Source organism: Dromaius novaehollandiae, chromosome 2 (genome assembly GCF_036370855.1).
Source record: "Dromaius novaehollandiae isolate bDroNov1 chromosome 2, bDroNov1.hap1, whole genome shotgun sequence".
Classification (NCBI taxonomy): Eukaryota; Metazoa; Chordata; class Aves; order Casuariiformes; family Dromaiidae; genus Dromaius; species Dromaius novaehollandiae.
In genome coordinates, this window is record NC_088099.1 from 161,098,081 (window position 1) to 161,117,576 (window position 19,496).

Genomic DNA, 19,496 nt, shown 5'->3' on the forward strand with positions numbered 1-19,496 from the left:
CACCACTGTAAATTAATGCTGTCGTTGGTTTGGGAAAATCAAACATTCTATTCCAGTTTGTTGTAAAGTAAAACAGTTGCTGAAAAGAGTTTATAGTATGTGATTTAGAAGTATGAAGCCTAGATATTAATTGAAACAAAGAAGAGCTAAAAGGGTTTGACAGTATCCAAAGCGTATGTTCCTTATGTTTATAACTCAAGGGTATTAAAGGAAAACGTATGTAGAGCTATAAAATGTAGAGCTAAAAAACAGTTGAGGTTGGAAGAGACCTGTGGAAATCTAGTCCAACCGCCCTACCCAAGCAGCGTTAGCTGTCCAGATGACTTTTGGATATCTCCGAGGAGGGGTGCTCCACAGCCTCCCTGGGTAATCTGTTCCAGTGCTCTGTTACCCTCGTGGTAAAGAAGTTTTTCCTTTTGTTCAGACAGAGCTGTGTTTGTGCCCATTGCCTCTTGTCCTGTCGCTCGTCTCAGCTGAAGAGTATGCTCTTTACAACCTGCCTTCAGATATTTGTATGCATTGATAAAATTAACCCCCCCCCGCCCCCTGCCAAGCCTTCTCTTCTGGAGGCTGAACAGTCGCAGCTCTCTCAGCCTTTCCTTACAGGAGATGCTCTAGTTCCTTAATCTCTTAATCATTTTATTAGCCCTTTGCTGGACTCGCTGCAGTAGTTCCATCTCTCTCTTGTATGTGTTTTATTCCAAAATGTAATAGGAATTTACTTAGACAAATGTGGAGAAATCATTTCTATTTGTAGCTCTCCTCCTCTACCCCCTCCTAATAAGCAAATTGTGTTGTGAGCATTGATCCATTGGTATTTAGGATGAGGTAGTACGTTTGTGCCTGTACTGGGAAAGTATCAGGGCACACTTCAAAAGCTAGGGGAAAGAAGTTGTGAAGCTCCCCTTTAAGAGGTCTCTTGGACAGAAAGCAAGAAAGAAATGCATTCCTCTCATAATTCTAATAAATAAAACTTAACATGAAGTCTGACAAACTCTTTTGTGCTAAAGAGGAGATTTTTCCTAGTAGATACAGTAGAGTTAGGTCATTCATATAACAAGTCAATTATTTCTATAAGGCAAAAATAACCTTATTTACTAAACTGCCTGATGAGTTTTTGCAGACTTGTTTCTGCTGATGTGACCTTTTGTAAGTCAGCTGAGAACATTTAGTTTTCTTGTAAGTGTTGTTCAGTTTCAATCTCTTTCAATCTCTTTTCACACTAAAGGAGTAGACAAATGAAATGGGTCAAAATGGAGCATGGTATGAAGGCAGTGCTCTTTGTTTTGTTTTTGTTTTTTTAATAAAAAGACCCTTCAGTCTCCAGAATTTCCTTTCCTGGAAGGCTTCCTCTTTTGTATGGAGTTTGGATGACTGATCGCTTCAGTCTCATTTCTACTCTCCTTAGCTCATACTGCTCACTCCCTTTATTAAATCTCAACCTAATTGCCGCGAAGCAGCAGGAGGATAAGTTGTAGCAGAAGATACCAAAAGCAGTTGAAAAGCCTGTAGTTCCAGAAATGATATTTTTCTGTGCTTATGGAAAGATCCTGCTGTCCTAAGAAGTGTTGTGACAGTAATCACAAACGGCCTCATATAGACCAAACTGATTAATTAGACGACATAATGCTGCAGCTGTTGAGTTATCTTTCTAAAACCAGTTTCTATTTGTCTCCATGAAAACTTACTCTACTAACTGAGATTATTCAGTGAAAGTGAATTAATCCTTTAATTCCAAGACAGAATTTGTCATGCTTGGTAGTTATTCTATGTATGAACTGTTTTCGAACCAGCACCCTACTTTTGCAGATCATAGTGTAATTTTTTTATTGCTGCATGGAATGATGGAGTATTTTGAAAATGTAACTGCTGATGATCACACTTCCTCTTGCTATGTGCTGATTTCTTATACTTGAACGTTATATACGTTATATACTTTTTTTTGTCGCCAGCATGAGTTTTACTTCTTGCTTTGAAGGAAGGCTAGGGATTATGTTTATGATGGGTGTACCCATCAAAACGGTTACAAGAGAATAATAAAGCATTATAGCTGTTAGAAAACATTCACTTACCAAATGGCTTATGGCTATATTGGGGAAGTAAAAGTAGAGCAAATAATTTGGCTGTAGGAGGCTGTTTGAAGGGAACTCTTTTTAAATTCAACATTCAGTATTTGTTCATTGAATGTTCGTTCATTCTTCCTGCTTGCTGCAAGGGTGGCAGCTGCACCTGGTGTTCTTTGCTTACCAGGTAATAAAATATTGCTCAGTTTTTTTTTCTGCTGCTGCTACCATTGGGTGAAATTACGTTTCCAGAAGGCGAAAGTTATCTCTGGTTAAGAAGATATTAGTGTCTCTCTCCAGCTAGTTTTTGCCTCTGTTGGAATGCTTGCTTCCCCGTCTCCCACTACAGTATTATCTAAAAGAACAATTAATATCATGCTTTTTATTTCTTATGTTCTGTTACGGACCAGAGATGGTCCAGTGGTAGTGCTGGTGCTTGTAGAGTTGTCTTGTCTTCTACAGACATGGTGTTTGGTTAGCAAGATACCTGATGAAGAAGGAAATAAGGAGGACTGTTATATTCACAGGCCTGCCAGAATTTAGGTCAATTTTGTTGTTCTACTTTCTGAACCGTGAACTTCTAGGTAGAAAAAATAAAGCCCTTAAAGTAGATAAATGAGTCATTATAGCTTGAGATGTATTTGAGCACTCTCAGACAGGAAATTATCTTCAGGTGTATGTTAGTGCAGACAGTATTTCAGTTCATCTGGGAATATTTTCAAGAATTAACAGGTACTTTCTTAATCTGTTTTTTTACATTGGAGATTTTTGTTACTGCAGACATGAAAATGTAAAGAAAGCCCTTGTGCAGGTTAGCCCCACCTTATTCCTACATGTCGTCAAATGTGTGCAATACTGCCCCAAGTGTAATGTTCTTTTTCGTTTTTCTGCAAAGGTTAGATGCAGGACAGCACTGCAGTGATTTTTTTTAAAGAAATTATTGTTACTGAAATTCTGATAGTAAATTTTTAGACTCTGTCTGTAGAACCTCAAAAGCTGAAATCTAGCCTGTATCTCACTGTCTAATATATAAAAATATATTTCACTTAACTTTGAAAATTACTTCACGTTTTGTGACAGTGGTCAAAATAAAGAGCATGTATAAAGTCAGAGAATTAAGAAAGATCATTAGAGTTGCAAAGGTTAATTTGCATGCAAGAGCATCTTCTTTTATGAAATCCAATGCAGAATTAAAATCTTTTCAGATAATATTTGTATTAATACCATAGGGCTAAGTAAGCTTCTGTGTTTTGCAGTTAACTTATTTCTGTAGCTATAAAATCATAGTACTTTGCACCTCTTGTTGTGAAGATGGTCTTCTGAAAGTTTTTTAAACATTTGCTTCCCACCCAGTAAACTAAAGCATGACTTAATCTAACAGAAAAAATAAATGAAATAAGTGACTAGTAATTCATGTGGAACACTGAAAAATTTGGCAGTTCTCTACCAAAATATCACTTCCCCCCCCCCCCCCCCCCCAATATTCTAAACACTTTTGCCTTATGGGAACATGTTGAAACCCAGAAGAGGTGGGGAGGAAGAAAAGGATTTCTCAAAAACTTATTTAAGGATTATCAGCTTGGTTTTAAAGCCCAAGCACTTCACAATGGTGAGGCATTATTTTATGACTGTTGATTTGATTTTTTTTTGTCTTCCTGGTGGAAGTGCTAGAAAAGTACCTCTCATGGTAGCTCACCATCATGGGAACATCCTAAAACTTGTTCCTTCCAATTTACCAAGTTTAGCTTTGTGTGGAGGTGTTTCAGAGAGAATTACATTGGAAATGGGCATCTTATCTCTTCTTTCATCATCTTGTTTTATTTTCCAAATTCCTCACAAGCTTTTACTAAATAAAAATTTTGCAATTTTTCTTCCTAAGGTTTATTGGCATCCAAAGCTGTTGTTGCAGATGGTGCTGAAAAGAAGGAAGGCAACAAAGAAACAGCTCCAGTCCTGGAGCAGGTATGAAATGGTAGAGTTTGATTCTTTTGCAAGGTTCCCACTGGAGTGTGCCATGGAGGTGTAGTACCTACAACACTAAAATTTACCCCTTCATATATAATAGGGAACTGAAACTCAATCTTATGTTTACATTTCCTCATAGCCAGATGTACAGTTTTTAATTGTCTTAAACCACAGAGTTAACTTGAGTTTCAGTAATGAGCTTTCATATCAGAAAATAAACTAACAAAAAACAAAAGCAAAAAGTCACCATGTAACAAAAATCAGGAGACCGCTTTCCCAAGGTCCAGTTTTATGGCTGGAGTTACGATCATGACTGGCTTAGAAGACCCTTACACAAATTTAATTTGTGTTTGAAACAGGGTTTTTTGACATCAAGTAAAACTTCTTTTGTAAGGAGTTTCTTTTATATTGTAAGAATTGGTGTTGTAGACTGTTTGTGTTTTATGAACTGCTCAATGAGCCATACATTTTGCTAGAGTGTGTATTTTAATAAATACAAAAAAGAAACTTTTAAATAATGTTAAGGGTCTGACTTTTAAATCTGCGTATTTGCAGGACCTAAAGGCTGCTACTTTGTCTTTGGCTTATTCCATTGTGTTCAGGCATTGCTTGACTCAGCTGTGCATTATTGTGCATATTAAAAGGGCTGAATGCTTAAACACGGTAAAGCAAGCTGAGGATGAAAAGTAGTCTTGATGCTGGACATTTTTGCTTTGCATTGGTTTAAATCAGAGCCTTAACGTAGTTTTAATACACCTTTTTTGTATTCATTTTCATTCATTAATGGCAGTGTTTAAATAAAATAGCCTTGCTTCATGCACTTCTTAAAAGAGCACTTCTATTCTTAAGCCCCGGCACACTCTATAAGCAGTCCGTACCCCAAACTTCCTTTGATATTTTCGTTGTACTGGTTCTTTAGAGCTGATATATAATTGCGTTGCTGTGGGTTTTTTTTCCATTGATACCACATTGGATACGAGTGCTGTCAATGGAACTTTGTTTTCTGTTTTTAATGCTGTCACTGTAACGGCTAACTGAGCCACTGCGGTGCCAATGCATTGACTGATATTTTGCATAAAGGTTTACAATGTATTGACATGACATTCCATTTCTCAAATTTTTGCATATTAAAGATGCTATGATTTGTTGCTATTGTGTGTAATATTTTCAATGTGCAAAAAACTGTGAAATGGCTGAGAGCATGTTGTTTCTGGAGGAATCATTACAATGTAAATCTTACCTTGCAGAATCCCATTGAGATGAATGGGACTTTGTGGTTTACATAGACTGTGTATGCAACAGTATAAACTACAGTGCATATTTATTAAAAACTTTTTGTTATTTTTTGTTATTTCTTAGATTTAGTAACTCAGCTGTTTCTGTTTTGTTGATTAGAAATAAAAATACAGATGTCTCTGTCATTGTTTACATGCTAATGGTCTGAAAAACCTCATTTTTGGAAATGCTAGTTAAGCTCTTTTAAAGAGGCATCTAAAATCCCAAACTCTCGCGTTTTTTTTTTCCCTCTGTCTAAAAACAGAAACCCCACAAATATTTAAATGATTGTGTGTGGGGGGGAATTATGAGCTTAAAGCTTTTCTTCACTAAGTTCCTGCCCATGTTCAAATTAAAGTGGCCAAGTTATAGAATCCCCCCAAAGATTTTCAAATAGCAAAGCTGACAGCCCTTAATTAGAGGTTTTGTCTGCTACTGCTATAAAATTAGATGGGTATAATATCTTGAGGGTTTTTTATTTGTTTTTTTAATAATGTAATACAGAACATGGTAGAAGTATTCAGCCCAATAGCCAGAAACTTACTTTGCTGATGGAAGTATATTTTATTTATATTTATATATATATTTTAGTTTACAGGTGTCTTAAACCTGAAACCTCAGACAATTAGGTGCAGATACAGTAGTATATTTAACTGTATTAGGGTATGTCATGCTATATTTCCTTTTGACCAAGACCTTCTTAGAATGAAGAGCATTAAGTCTTTAAGGTTTTTAATGTTAATTTGTCCTGTTAAAAGGTTAAGCACCTTATCAAAATATTAATTTAATTTTTTAATCTTGTTTAAATAACTTTGTAATTTGAAAGTAATGGATGCTGTAGTAATGTCTTTCACATCTGTGAAGATGAACAATAAAATTGTTTATTTACAAGTTATGGCTCTAATTAATTTCTGGTAATACCTCTTATAACCAGCATAGGTATACTCTACAGTTCACGGAATATTTTATTTAAATGAATAAAGTGCACTTGATACATGTGTATAATGGAGTTATTCAAGATAGTACTGATGTCTGCTGAATGGGACATTTTGCACTGGATCTTTATATGGTACTTCCAATAAGCTATTCATATAGCATTCAAGGGTGCCTTTTTTGTGTACATAGAATATGCATTTATATTGGTTTCCACTGGAACTTTCCATGTTTCAGTGGAAAATAAAGTTGTTATTTATACCAAAAAAACCTGAATAATACCCTCAAATCATCAAGAGGTGACATTTCTGTTTAGTTTGGATAAAGTAGTAGAGTATTCTAGAAATATCTTTCTGCTTTGATAATTACGGTTTTATTAGGTGATACTGTGCTGTGTGATATAACTGGGACAAGAGAGGGGACAGATTTAAGAAATTGCTTTCAGATATTGCAGTTTGCCATTACTGGGCAAGTTGTAACACTTGCACAGCTTATCCAGTAAAATTGGAAGAAATTCCTTCTAGCTAAAAATACAATGCTAATGTCTGTCAATGCATGTGAATTGTATAAAAATAGTACTTCATTGTGTGTGTTGAGAAAAAGGATGAAAGCTGGCGTTATCGGGAAGTTGCATCACTTTTTTTTCCAAAAAGTGTTTTAACTCTTTATCTGCTCATTTTTCCCTTGCAGTTAACAATCTAGTTAACCCTGTGGTGCTAGAAGTTGTGATTTCTTCATGTGTTTGCACAAGCACATTATATGGTGAAATCCAGACTCCCAGCACTGAAAGGGGTTGTGTGAGAGCATGTTCAATATTTGGGAGTTCTTAAATTATTTTCAGACTTGTCTTAAAGGAGCATTGTCAACTTTTTCAGTTTCTTCTCTAAAAGTGAAATTTGTCTCAAGCACCTAATTAAAAACTGAAAGTTTTCCTAAGGCAACTTTAATTTTTTTTTATGATCATCTTAGATCAGCATATTTATTCTAACTTTTAACAACAGTGTTCTCCAAATTATTCTTTGTGACTTCATTGATGCTGCTGCCACCCTGAATATGAAAGAGACAAACTAAAAAGATGTTGGTAGGTTTTCTGAATGGGGATATAAGCACGTAGTTTTGTTTTCAGGCTTTTTGTAGGTATTTCAAATAGTGAGAAAAGAAGGTGTTCTGAATACTGAAAATAATTGACAGTGCCCCTTTAAAAGATGAGTTGACTGTGATATGTTTGGATCTATTTTTCATTTGTATTGAAAATAACATTAACTGTTGCTTTAAAATGTGTTTTGAATACTAAAGTTGCTTTAAAAGTTCAAAGTAGAATACAAGAACTACAGTGAAGAAACTGAAATAAAAGTATCAATTTTTTATTATTTATTCAGGAGATTTCACCTAAACCACAAAGTCAGAAAAAAAATGAAGCTGATATTAGCAGTTCTGCCAGCATTCAGAAACCTGCACTGTTATCCTCAACTTTGTCTTCAGGAAAGGCTCGCAGCAAGAAATGCAAACAAGAATCTGGAGATTCTTCTGGGTGTATAAAGCCCCCTAAATCACCACTTTCCCCAGAGTTAATACAAGTCGAGGATTTGACGCTGGTCTCTCAGCTTCCTTCTTCTGTGATAAATAAAACTAGTGAGCACAGACATTTTAAAAAATTCCGTAATTACTTATAAGCTATACAGAAAAATATTTTTGGTTGTAAATCAGTGTTGCTTTTAAAAATGAATCTGCTTTTAAAAATGAGTCTGCTTTAAAAAAAAATAAAAAAGTCAAAGTGGAGAATTAGGGATAGCTCAATATTTTAAAAAGTCAAGTCACATACTAAAGTGTACGAATTACTCTTCCAGTACTCTTCTGGCTTTTAGTGGTTGAGTTCCACTATAGTTTAAATCTCCACATTAATAATAAGAGTGATAGAGGAAAAATCAAACCTCTCCTCTGAAGGGGCCTGATTCATTAAAAAGAAAAGACATGCTTCTTGGTTGTGCATCTTTCCCTTTCTGAGAAATTCCGCTTTCAGCGGACTGAAATGCTACACCTATTAACTGCAGTATTCCTTACCTTATGTGATATCTTCTCCAAATATGACGTGAAAGAAAAGACGAGTTCAAGATCTGTGGTGAGGAAATGACAAGATCTGTTTTATGTAGCTCATAAAGGTACCATAGGTGTTCAGCCTCTTGACATGTGTGATTGACTTGCAAAGTACCAGAATACCGGTTGGCAGAAGAAAAGGGAAGAATCTGTGCTGCATCCTTGACTATGCTATTTGGGGGGAATATTGAAATGTTTCATATAAGCCAATGTAGGTAGAATTTTTCTATAATTTTTGTTGAGAATGAATTCAGTTTTTAGTCTTTAGTTAGATCTTGTAAAACAGGCTGTTTGTTGCCAGAAGAATGCTAAGTGATGAGGCCTAGAGTTAAAATAAATATGGGTTACTGTAAATCAAAAGCTAAGACTTCTGGCTCACTTCTAGAGTAGTGATTAAAATAAGTACTGAAGAATTTACCTGCATTATGTGTTCCCCTTTGGCCTTTAATTGATATCTTCCCTTAGGAGATAACTGTTTCTTTTGATCTTTTCTCACAGATAACTTTAAATGAATGGGAGAGGGAGGTGAGCAAATTCAGTCATCTTTGTTTATTCAGGAAACATTGGTTTAGATTGTATCCCTAGGTGTCCCCACAAAATATCAGTCATCGTTACTTTAATAATGTCCTTGCCCCCATGAGAATGGTAAGTAAGGATCCTTCAGGATGTCTGCATTTTTGACTGAAGTTAGACTTTTCTTTAGCAATATCTAATTTTAAAATTGGTAGCTTAATAGCTTAGATCTTCTTAGTGTTGTTTTTTGAGCAGTGGCTTTCAAGTCTTGACCAACTCAAATGGAAATTTAATTAATGTTTGCTGTGTCTTTATTTTTGAATCTGCACATATTTGACTCTCAACTGTCTGTATGAGAAAAGTGATTTGCTGTGTAATAATATATGAGTTGATATTTTTCCAAGGTACAGTTTATAAAGCTATGTGAAAGGGGAGAGTGTTAGGGATGTCTGTGTGCATGGTTTTCTTTTTTTTAATGAATCAGGCCTGTAATATCCTATATCAATCCCCCTTTCTTTAAATTTGAGGTTCTTGAGACTTCTTGCTTTGCCATGCACTGGCAGTGTACATCTTAAGTATAGTTGGGGTATTGATATCAGGTTAGCAGAAAATGGGGAGATCAGATATAAACCACTGCTTTTGCTTATTTATTTTTAAAGTTGTATGCTAATAATATTCCTGACTTTTTAGATATTTAATTGTGATCATTTATTTAACTGTGATCTGATACTGCAAAACCCTATTGCCCTACTCCTTTAAAAGTGGTCTACTCTCATGGCTTTTTTTGGATGGTTTTGCTTTTTGTAAATACATGTTATCAGTGGGAAAGTAGATGCACTAAAAATGTTTAATAAGCAAAAACCGAAATCATGTCTCAAGCATAACTTTTTTTTGGTAGTCATATTCTTTAATTATTTACCAATTCTGTTGTGGTTACTAGTTTTACAGATGAGAGCTATTTAAAATACTCCCCATCTCTAGATCTCTAAAATACTACGGTAAGATTATGGTGTATATCTCTGCTTCATGAACATTGAAAGATCTCTTTTTAGGTCCATCACAGCCAGTGAATTCCCCTAGATCCTACAAACATAGCCAGCGGAGGAGAAGATCACAGCGTTTAGCCACTTGCTCGTTGCCTGATGATTCTGTAGAAAAAGTTTCTTCTCCCTCTTCAGTTACTGATGGAAAAGTGTTCTCCATCAGGGCTCAAAATCAACAGCCATCAAAATTGGAGGGTAATGTATCTTAATCTAATAAAGAACAGCCCAAGAGAAATTAAGTCGTAAAGATTAGATGTTTCTCATCTAATGGGATTTTTTGACTAACTGTAGCTATAGCTCTATGCTGTTCATATGTTCTGTAACACCACAACACAAACTGTTATTTATTGGGCCTATGTATCTTTTTTTTTTAATATTACATTCTTTCTTTTATGTAGTACCTGATGTTGCTCATATGTCACTTGAGAAGCGTGGACCATGTCTCCCTCTTGACTTAAGCCGTAGTTCCGAAGTTACAGCACCATTATCCGCAGAATCCACTTTCCGTAATGAATACCCCAATAAAGAAAAGGAAGATATTCAGATGATTACATATCTTTCTTCCAAAGCAGTAACTGATGGAAGAGTAGCTACAACAGCGTCAGGTAAAGAGATTCAGTTTACAAGCAGTTAGTTTACAGTTATAGGGTTAAAACGTGTGTATTTGATCACACAAAAAGAAGGAATAGACTTTTTTCGTGCGGGCTTCCAGCTTACTCCTCTTCCTGGGGTCCATCTGGATTCTGTCTCCCACCAGCTTTGAACTGCATTGGCACTTTCTCTAACCACTTCAAGATGGATCTGATTTAATCCTACTGAGAAAGAGTGGCATATAAAAAGTAGTATTTCTTTCTAAAGGCTTTTTTAATGTTAAAATTTCTAAGTTATTTTATATAGCTGTTTACTAACATACTAATACATGTGATGAACTCATGTATCTTGTGGCTTCGGCTTTAAAACTTGCTAGACTTTTCAGAATCAGTCAGCATTCCTTTGCAAACCTTTGCTTTGGTTTGCAGTTGAAATTTTGTTATTTGCCTTTTAAGAAATATTACTTGAAAATACTTTTGAAAATTCCTCTATGATTTGTATAGATTATGGAAGGGTTCACCTTCACAAAGTTAGTGCAGAGCCCAGTACTGGAACTCTGCGCTACATCTCACTTCATCAGTTTACTGGGTAGTGAATCACTTGGATATAAGGAATGAGAGACTCGAGAAAGGGTTTCCATACTAATTTCTGGACCCTAAAAGCGGGTCCTTGACATACACTGAATGTTAAGTGTCCACATGCTTTATTTTCTTCTTAAAAAAGCCTCTTACGTAGGTGAGCATCATACTTGTTTTTAATTGGCTTCCAAGACAGAATTCTTTCACTAGAGTTTTTTTTTGAATGAGAAAGCTGTTCAATAAATTAGGAGGAAAATCAAGTTACTGTACAGTGCTGGGAAAGTTTCTGATGAATGCGATTCAAAATAAGGGAGGGGAGCATGACCTTAAAATATGTAACTTTATGCCATCCTGAAAAGATAACTTGTCTTGTTTAGGAGAAAAACTGTAGCAACTTTGTATTAAGTGAAAATATAGCTGCAATATTTGATAGGTTTAAAATATATGGCTTCTTCTTGGGTATCTGCATACACATGTTCCCATTGACTCTGTATGTTGATTGCTTTATTGAATTGCAGCATAGTTGCTTAACTTAATGCAGAAAAGGCTGGGTAGGACTCTTAGGTCAGTATTGCGTAGATTGAATTATATGATTGTAAATATCCTTTCTCACAGAAAGGAATATTAATCTTCTTAACTAATTTGTGAAATTAAGGATGACAGGGATTTCTAATGAACTATTTAAGCTTTTAAAAAATTACTTAATTTGTTGAGTGAAACTGCAGCAGTCTTGGCTTCCCCTTGATATATTGCCTAATAGTTGAATCATAGATTCCTGAGAAAATTCCTTCTGCAAAAGCCCTTTCATCTCATGTCTTCTGCCGCTAAGAGAATGCTTTTGGAGGCTTCATATTTGCCCACTTGGAGAACAAGATCACAAAAGAAACACATGACTACGATCTGTTGCTTTTTTATTAGAACTCATTTCAGTTGCTGCAAATTTAACTGATTCTGGCTTTTCTGAGTCTATTTTCTGGATAAGTTAATGCATAGGTGCTTACTTTGGTGCTTGCTTCCCTCACGGGACTGCTTTGGAATTCAAATAGTCTGCTTCTAAGCCGCTTCTCTTTTGCATCAATGAATATCATTGTACCCCTTTATTGATTGAGCTTGGTTTTGGGCTTGGGCCACAGCTGAGTCTAACCAAAGAAATAACATGCTTTATTTATAGTCCCCTTTATTTATGACTGAAAAATATTTGACAAGTCAAAACACTTTGTCAGGGAAAGCCATGCCCTAAAATAAAATTGTCTGGTATTACTGCTCGAGTCTAGAATGAAAAACTGGAAGCACTTGGAACCTTGGCTGAAGGTACTTAACTAAAGGTACTTAAGCATGCCCAGTTACACAGAATGCCTCCATACTTCAATAGCACAAGTAGAATCAATTCTTTTATAATTTCTTTTACCTAATGAACCTCTTAAACAGTGGCATTTGTAGCATTTGGCGAACTAATATATAAAGGGAGGGTTTCCCGAAGTTTTTCTTTCTCAACCTTGGTGATGCTTGAAAGTACTGCAGATAGTGATAGCTGTTTACTTGCATATGGAGAAACATCTGGCTGCCTAAGTGTAATTAAAATATTGTGTTATTCAGCATATACATTGTGCTGCTCTTCTGTGCCACAATTTGAGAATTCTGATGTAAAATGCAGACTCCTCTCTAATTATCTGGTTTTTTTTAAATCTGAAAACTATTTTAAATCCATTTCAACTTAAGATATTTTAGATTTCTTTAGATTCTCTTGAAGCAACTCGGGCAAATCTTTGTGTAGAAGTCTGGTATTCTGGATTTTGACAAGACCATGTAATTTGCTAAGTGTGCTCGAGTCAGACTTTGTGGTCTTAATCCTGGGAAATTTAGTACATAACAATAGATAGTTTCAGACATTATGGTGGTAATCGAAATAATTAGCCGTAAGTAACTTATCATGATCACTGACTGTTCTGAAGGTAGCTGCAGAAAAGTATTATTTAGACTATTTAGAAGAGTGCTATTTCGGTACTGTATAGACCCAGAGATGTAATTCGTGGCTTTGAAAGTATAGACTTCTGATGTAGGGTACATGTTGAGCCAGTCGAAAAAATAATTTTACACTGTCAAAAATAATGGATTTTAATTACTTCTTATTCAAAAGCTACTAGCTTGGTGCCTTTCAAAGGAAAGGCATGAGAAGATAGATCATCTTCTGTACTGAAGTGCAGAAATGTATATAGCAATTTACAGTATTAACACACAATTTCCTTCACAAAGTTGCTGTTCAAAATGAACAGCTTGTCATTTTATAAAGGCAGTACAAGAGCATTGTAACCAATTTCTTCAGTCTACAGTCTGCATGGAACTACTGCATTGTTCTGGTGACACTGGTACGCTAATATTTAATTTTTAAACTGATGTACTGCTTTGGCTAAACTGGTATGGACCCACTTCTGCATGCCTGATGTTGTAAATGCACACAATTAAGAAAATTCATTTGTCAAACTGCTTAAAACGTAGATGACTTGCTTTTTCCATCACTGAGCCTATTACAGACTTCATATTCATGATCAGTCTGCGTACATTCAAAACACTGCTGACTACATGAATTTCAGATCTTTTTGTAATTGTCCGTTTCTTTGAATTCATGGTCATTTTTCTTACTTTCTGTAGCTCTGTGCCATTTGTGTGTGTTTGACAGTTATATACTTGGCAAATGTCATTTCAGCAAGCGATCTGAATTTTAAATTTTAAGCAGAAGAAAAAATTATTGTTAGGCATTAGCTGCTATTCCCTGTTCTAGCTCAGTCTAGATGATTTTGCTACCAGAGTAACATTTAGTTGAATAAATTGGAAAAAAAATTCACACTTGCACTAAAAGAAAAAAATCATTGTATACTCGTACGTAGTTTAAAGTTTACTGCCGGGTGACCAAGAAACCACTGCTGTATAGAGTTTTCAGAGAAAGAATTTTTTGTTTTAATAAGCTTTTGGCAGTTTTCTTAGTTACCCTGCCTTTGAGAAGTATCTAGACTCTAACAAAGTAAACTTCTTATTAGTTTACAGACTTTTTTTTTTTTTTTTTTTTGCTACCCTTAATATCTCCTGCCAGTCAATTTTACTTCCTAATCTGGACTCTGTTTTCAGTGCCTTCTGCCATACTGCCTTCCCTAAAGTTTCTAGCTGGTTCTGTGGGGTAGTTGTTGTTTGAAGGCAAACAAGAACCTTTCACATCCTCGTGCTTCCTAGAGGCACTGTTCTCTGCAGGGTCTATTAGTATCCATAATGTGTTTTTAAAGGGTATTTTGATATCAGCATTGTAAGCACTGAAAATTCAAAAGCTGAAGAACAATTACACTACTTTCTTTTCCTGGTAGAACCCAGACTTAGCTGGTTACGCCCCAAGTTGTGCGTTAGTACAAAAGGTAATAATATTTTTATTGTTAGGAAAGGTGAAACATCCAAAGCCACAGGGTGGCATACGGTGTAAAAAGGTAGTCGTTTCACAATGGGATAACTTAGTATAGCTTGTTGAACTGAAGTAAGCTATACCGCTAAAAGCAGTTCTTGTGCTACTGAATTTGTACCAGGGCATCGTTACACACCTGCCTGCACGCCAGCGGGGCTTGTGTCACTCTAACCTTACCAGCCCTTGTAAAGTAACATTACAAAAGTGTCTGAAATCAGGAAATTTCTGATTTGCATTTGGTTTGGATCTGAAATTACTCTTTTTGTAACTTCTTTGGTTAATAAAATTAATCTTAGAACAATGACATAATCGTTAGTTTTTTCAAGTCTAGTCTTAAGTATGTTTCTTTCTGCTGAGTGTTAATTGCAGACCTCCCACGCTTCGCTGTGTGGAGGTGGTACACCAGACTCCCAAACAGGGATAAAATGGCAATGAAAAATAACAGTTAAAAAAAGAAATATGGTAATGCCTTCATAAAATCTATTTTTATAAATTAATATTTGTCTTGCTGTATTAGTTTCCTGGTCTGTAGACTGTGATTGTCCACTTTATTTATTAATTAAATTTTATTTATTTTATTTAATTATTCAATTTATTTAATTTTTATTTAATTTTGGAGCTACTTGCAAGGCATAGTAACTATGCACTTGAAAGTTGAAGAGTTTGCAGGCCTTAACATTTTATTTAGGTAAAATCAAAATTGTGATTATCAATCTATAATGATTTCCATTATATTACTTTTATATAACTTTATATACTTTATATTACTAACATTAAGTAATATTTAATTAGTAAATGCCAGGATTAACACAACAGACTATGCAGGCATAATAGTAATTTCTCTTTTCTGGTTGCTATAGAGATGGAGTTTAGACAGTGGTGTCATTTAGATGGTTGGTTGTGTGACTGTAGCAGATTTCTGCTATGATGAATGTTTCCCCAAACCCTTGTCTGTTATTTAGTTACTGACTACTCCAAATCAGATGTGTTTGTGTTAAAAATTAAGATACTAAAGTTTGCATTGTGATTAAATCCTGACCTCAGACATTCATATGTTCTCTGCTGTCACTGTTTTGTATAATGAAGTTTAAACAGTAACTCACTTGAATAGACAGTTCGAGACTAAATTTTTCTGGCGATTGTTCAGATAAAGCGTTCTCAGAACTTTTCATAAGAATAGTAGTGACCCAACCAAATTATCTCATGTGCACTTGAGTGGTCCTATTGTGCTCTCTTTAGAAGTGGTCCAGCAGAACGAGACCCTGATAACATGGTCACGTGGAGAAGTGTCACTCTTTTCTTCTGAAGTGTTAAAAACATCCTCGTTGCTCTGCAAACTGCAGAACAGCTTCAGTCCTCTAGTAGAGTTAACCATTAATTAGGAAACCAAATAAGAATTAATGTGGATAGTGTTTTGTGTTCGTGACAAATATATTAAGGGGACTTATCTCACTGGGATATAGAAAAGAGCAAGAAGCTGAATGTTAGAATAGACTTGAAAGGGTTATGGTCTTAGGTGAGATGGTCCATTCAACTACCAAAAGGCACAGGTAGCCTCAGGTGTGGCCAGGCAGCTCGCATCTTGTCTTAAAGCCAGTATGCAGAATGAGTGGCTGCTTCTGTCTGCTGGCTCAAGTGTGTGGTGCCTGGTAATGCCGTGCATCTTGCAGCTGAGAACATCTGGCATTTAAAAATTCTATGTACTGTGGTAGATAATATACTACCTCCTGTTGCTTTTGCTGCCCATGCAGCTTTCTCACTTTATGACATTTTACCTGTTTTCCTGAGAGGAGGCAGCCTAGCAGCTAGAGTAATATTCATAACAGAGTTGGGTTGGTCTTTCCAAGCCTGGAAAGCCTTTTTAGAGAGCCATCCCCAGGACATTATCAGTACTTCTTCCAGAATCTTTTTAAGACTCTCAAACTTACCAAATTATCTTAACAGTGTTTATTTAAATGCTTTTTTTATGTTACTCAACACTGTAAAGGAGGGAGCTCAAAGCTATTCCAGATCAGCTTTGTATTTTGTTGTCTTTAACGTCTTGACCAGTAGCAGGCTTCCTTCAGGATTTTTGTCTTTGGTTCAACAGTTTCACCAGCAAATGTTTTTTGTATGCCAGTCTTTTTATTGGGCTTATATGCTGAGAGGCACTGGAGATGCCTTATGTGATTATAGTTAGATGAGACTTAAAGCTCTCGCTGTATGGACCAATACAGTTGCAGAGATTTGAACAATATTGGTAATGTTCTTTACAAATAGCTTTAGTTCTAGTTTGAATATTTGAAAATTCCATTGTCCTATTTGATTATAAATATCAGGAATGAAAAACTGTCATTTTGGCGTTAGCTCAGCTGTGTTATTTCCTAATACGCATTGTGGTAAAAACCCCACCTAAATATTCCAAGGTTTACTAAATAGTGCACAAAGAGAATTGTCAGTATGAGTATGATACTGAATTCTGATAATTTTTCATAATATTTTGCATGTAATTCAAATGTATATTGAATATGTACATGAAAGACAGTGAGTGATAAATGTTATTGAACCAATAAAAATGCAATAAGCTGAAGTGTAAATTTCATACTGAGTACCATAAACGTTGTAGAAGGGCTTAGTCTCTATTCATGTAATAGAACAATAATAAAATAATCTTGGCAATACCAGCTGTTCACATAATAAAAAAATAATTAAAAGAATTTTGGCAATATCAGCACTTCTATGCTTATTGTTGACATGGGTTTCTACTACAGCAAAAAGAAAAGGAAACAAAAAGGCTTAAAAGTAGAGCAAAGTGTGTTTAATGTTACTGTTTAGAAAGTGAATATAAATTTCCAAATAGATAAAGAAACCTTCTTTGGCATGTAACATCTTGTATGTAAGACTGAGATCTAGGCATTCGTATGCAGTAATTATATGTTAACTGTGATGATATTACCAGTATTTGACGTTTCAGTGATCTGACCCAGCCAGTGATCTGGCTGCAATCTTTACTGAATGCCTAGTAAATTTGTCTTCTTGTTTTCAGCACCCTCGTCCCATGTACATGCCTTACATCTGGAAATGCCTTTAACCAATAGTCTAAAGTTACCCAAAGGGAATAGTAAAAAAAAGCGGTCTTCCACATCAGTGAGCTCTGAAGGGACAGAGATACAGTACTCTGTGCCCATAAAGGAGAAATGTTTTGAGAGTCTGAAGGAGAAAATATTAAAGAACGTGATTGAGAAGGACAAGCATTCAGAAGTTGGTAAACTACAATGCTTTTTGTTTCCAGTGCTTTAGACAATAAAAATAACTGTAAAGTGACATTAAAAATCAATGTATTGCTTGTATGTTTCTTAATATTATGTACCAATAGGACTTTTTGCAATCTGATGATATATACAAGAAAGCAGGTCATCAGCCAGACATTGCACTAATGTCATATGTTCTTCAATTTTCAGGTGCAGTGAGAATGGAAAGGAAAGGAAAACTGGAAGAGAAAAGCTCCTCAACGTATGGTATGTACAGAGCAAGAAGAGTTTTGGGAGAAAGGGAAGGCTTTGAAAGAGTAGTAATATAGACAGCTCTAACAGTTTACTTGATGTCTTTGAACTGTTAATGTAAAAGTATACAAATATTTCCAGGCCCCAGGTGCAAATTTTTTTTAGCTCTTACAGTTTTTATATACAAAAACCTTGTAGTGAAGGAATAGTTTTATAAGAAAAAATGAAAATGCAAATACCAAGGATTTGGAAGGATTCAGGTAGTATCTGTGACAGGACTGTAGCATCCTGTCCCAGGTAAGAAGCCCAAATCAAAGCTGATTTTAGTTGAATTAGTGATACTGCGTTTATTTCTGTGTACTGACAGGTAAAATAAAAGAAAATAGCCAAGTGTGACTGACAAAACACTTGGCAATTCTTGAACAAAAGTCCTTATTAATTCAGAGGGGTTTGGTTTTCCCTGTGTAAAAATTATGGTTATAGATGAACAAGAATTCGTATGTGAATTAGCATTATTTTTGCCAGGAGGGAAAAGTTCTGTTCCTATACTTACCAAGCAGATAAGACTCAGTTTCTATGCAGGAAATATCTCCTTGAAGTCAGTAGGTAAGGATTACTATCCATAACAAGTCAGTTTTTTATCTTTATTTATCTCACAACTGATTGCTTAGAAAATGGGTATGGAATGACATGTTGTGGGATGCATTTCATCTGAGAAGAATTAACAGAGTAAATAGAATTCTTCCAAGATAAAGTACCTATGTAGTGCTTACAAGTGAACAGCAATGTCAAATATGTGACATAAAACTGATTCTGAATAAAATTTATGTGAAGATGTTGCTGTTTAGTAGAAACTGCTGACAGCATCAGCAGTTTTGTGAGTCTGTTTCACCTGCTTTTTCTAAGTGTAGCATGTGTTTTTAAGACTACACTATCTTTCTAGCTTGGAATTATGTCTTTAAAAAGTTTGAGAACTTCTGCCCAAACATTTTTTTTGTTTTTTGTTTTATTTTTTTCTCCTTCAATATCTCATTTGGTAATACTTAAGATTGTAAAATGTACCGTTCTACCATCAATTAATAAGAGACTAACACCTAAGATATCAAGCAAATTGAATCAGGTTGATCTGAGTAGGTCACCATAATATCTTGAATTTAATTGTCACTGCTGTTTGAAAATACTTATTTTGTTATTTCAGGTAAAAAGAAAGAAAAGGAAAAGGAGAAAAAAGAGAAAAAGGAGAAAGATCATAAATCAAAACAGAAAAAGAAGAAGAAAAAAAAGAAGAAATCTAAACAGCATGGTAAGTTTAATATGTATTTTTTTTGAAAATGAGTAAAACCAGTGGATCTTATTTTTGGCATTAATCGCTAAATATTAAAACTTGTTTCTAACAGTATGAATCTAAAATTTTAGAAATTGCAAAGAATAAGATTTTGGTCTTAATGTTGAAAGGATACTCTGTGATCCCATTTCTGTGTTTATAGCCTGTCTCTAAATGATAGATCTCATAG

The 19,496-nt window shown here is 35.1% G+C and overlaps 1 protein-coding gene across 6 annotated transcripts in view; it reads left to right on the top strand.

The window, feature by feature from the left end:
* Window positions 1-19,496, top strand: part of PHF20L1 (PHD finger protein 20 like 1) — a 54,340-nt gene that overhangs the window by 19,219 nt on the left and 15,625 nt on the right. For 2 of the 6 annotated variants that reach the window (XM_064507888.1, XM_064507889.1), the window contains 7 exons: window positions 3,943-4,025; window positions 7,616-7,868; window positions 9,884-10,081; window positions 10,285-10,491; window positions 17,526-17,744; window positions 17,941-17,997; window positions 19,181-19,285. In XM_064507888.1, the coding sequence (XP_064363958.1) occupies window positions 3,943-4,025; window positions 7,616-7,868; window positions 9,884-10,081; window positions 10,285-10,491; window positions 17,526-17,744; window positions 17,941-17,997; window positions 19,181-19,285 (1,122 nt within the window). The remainder of the gene's footprint in view (window positions 1-3,942; window positions 4,026-7,615; window positions 7,869-9,883; window positions 10,082-10,284; window positions 10,492-17,525; window positions 17,745-17,940; window positions 17,998-19,180; window positions 19,286-19,496) is intronic. The other 4 variants (XM_026113681.2, XM_026113682.2, XM_026113679.2 and 1 more) reach the window with 3 other exon arrangements.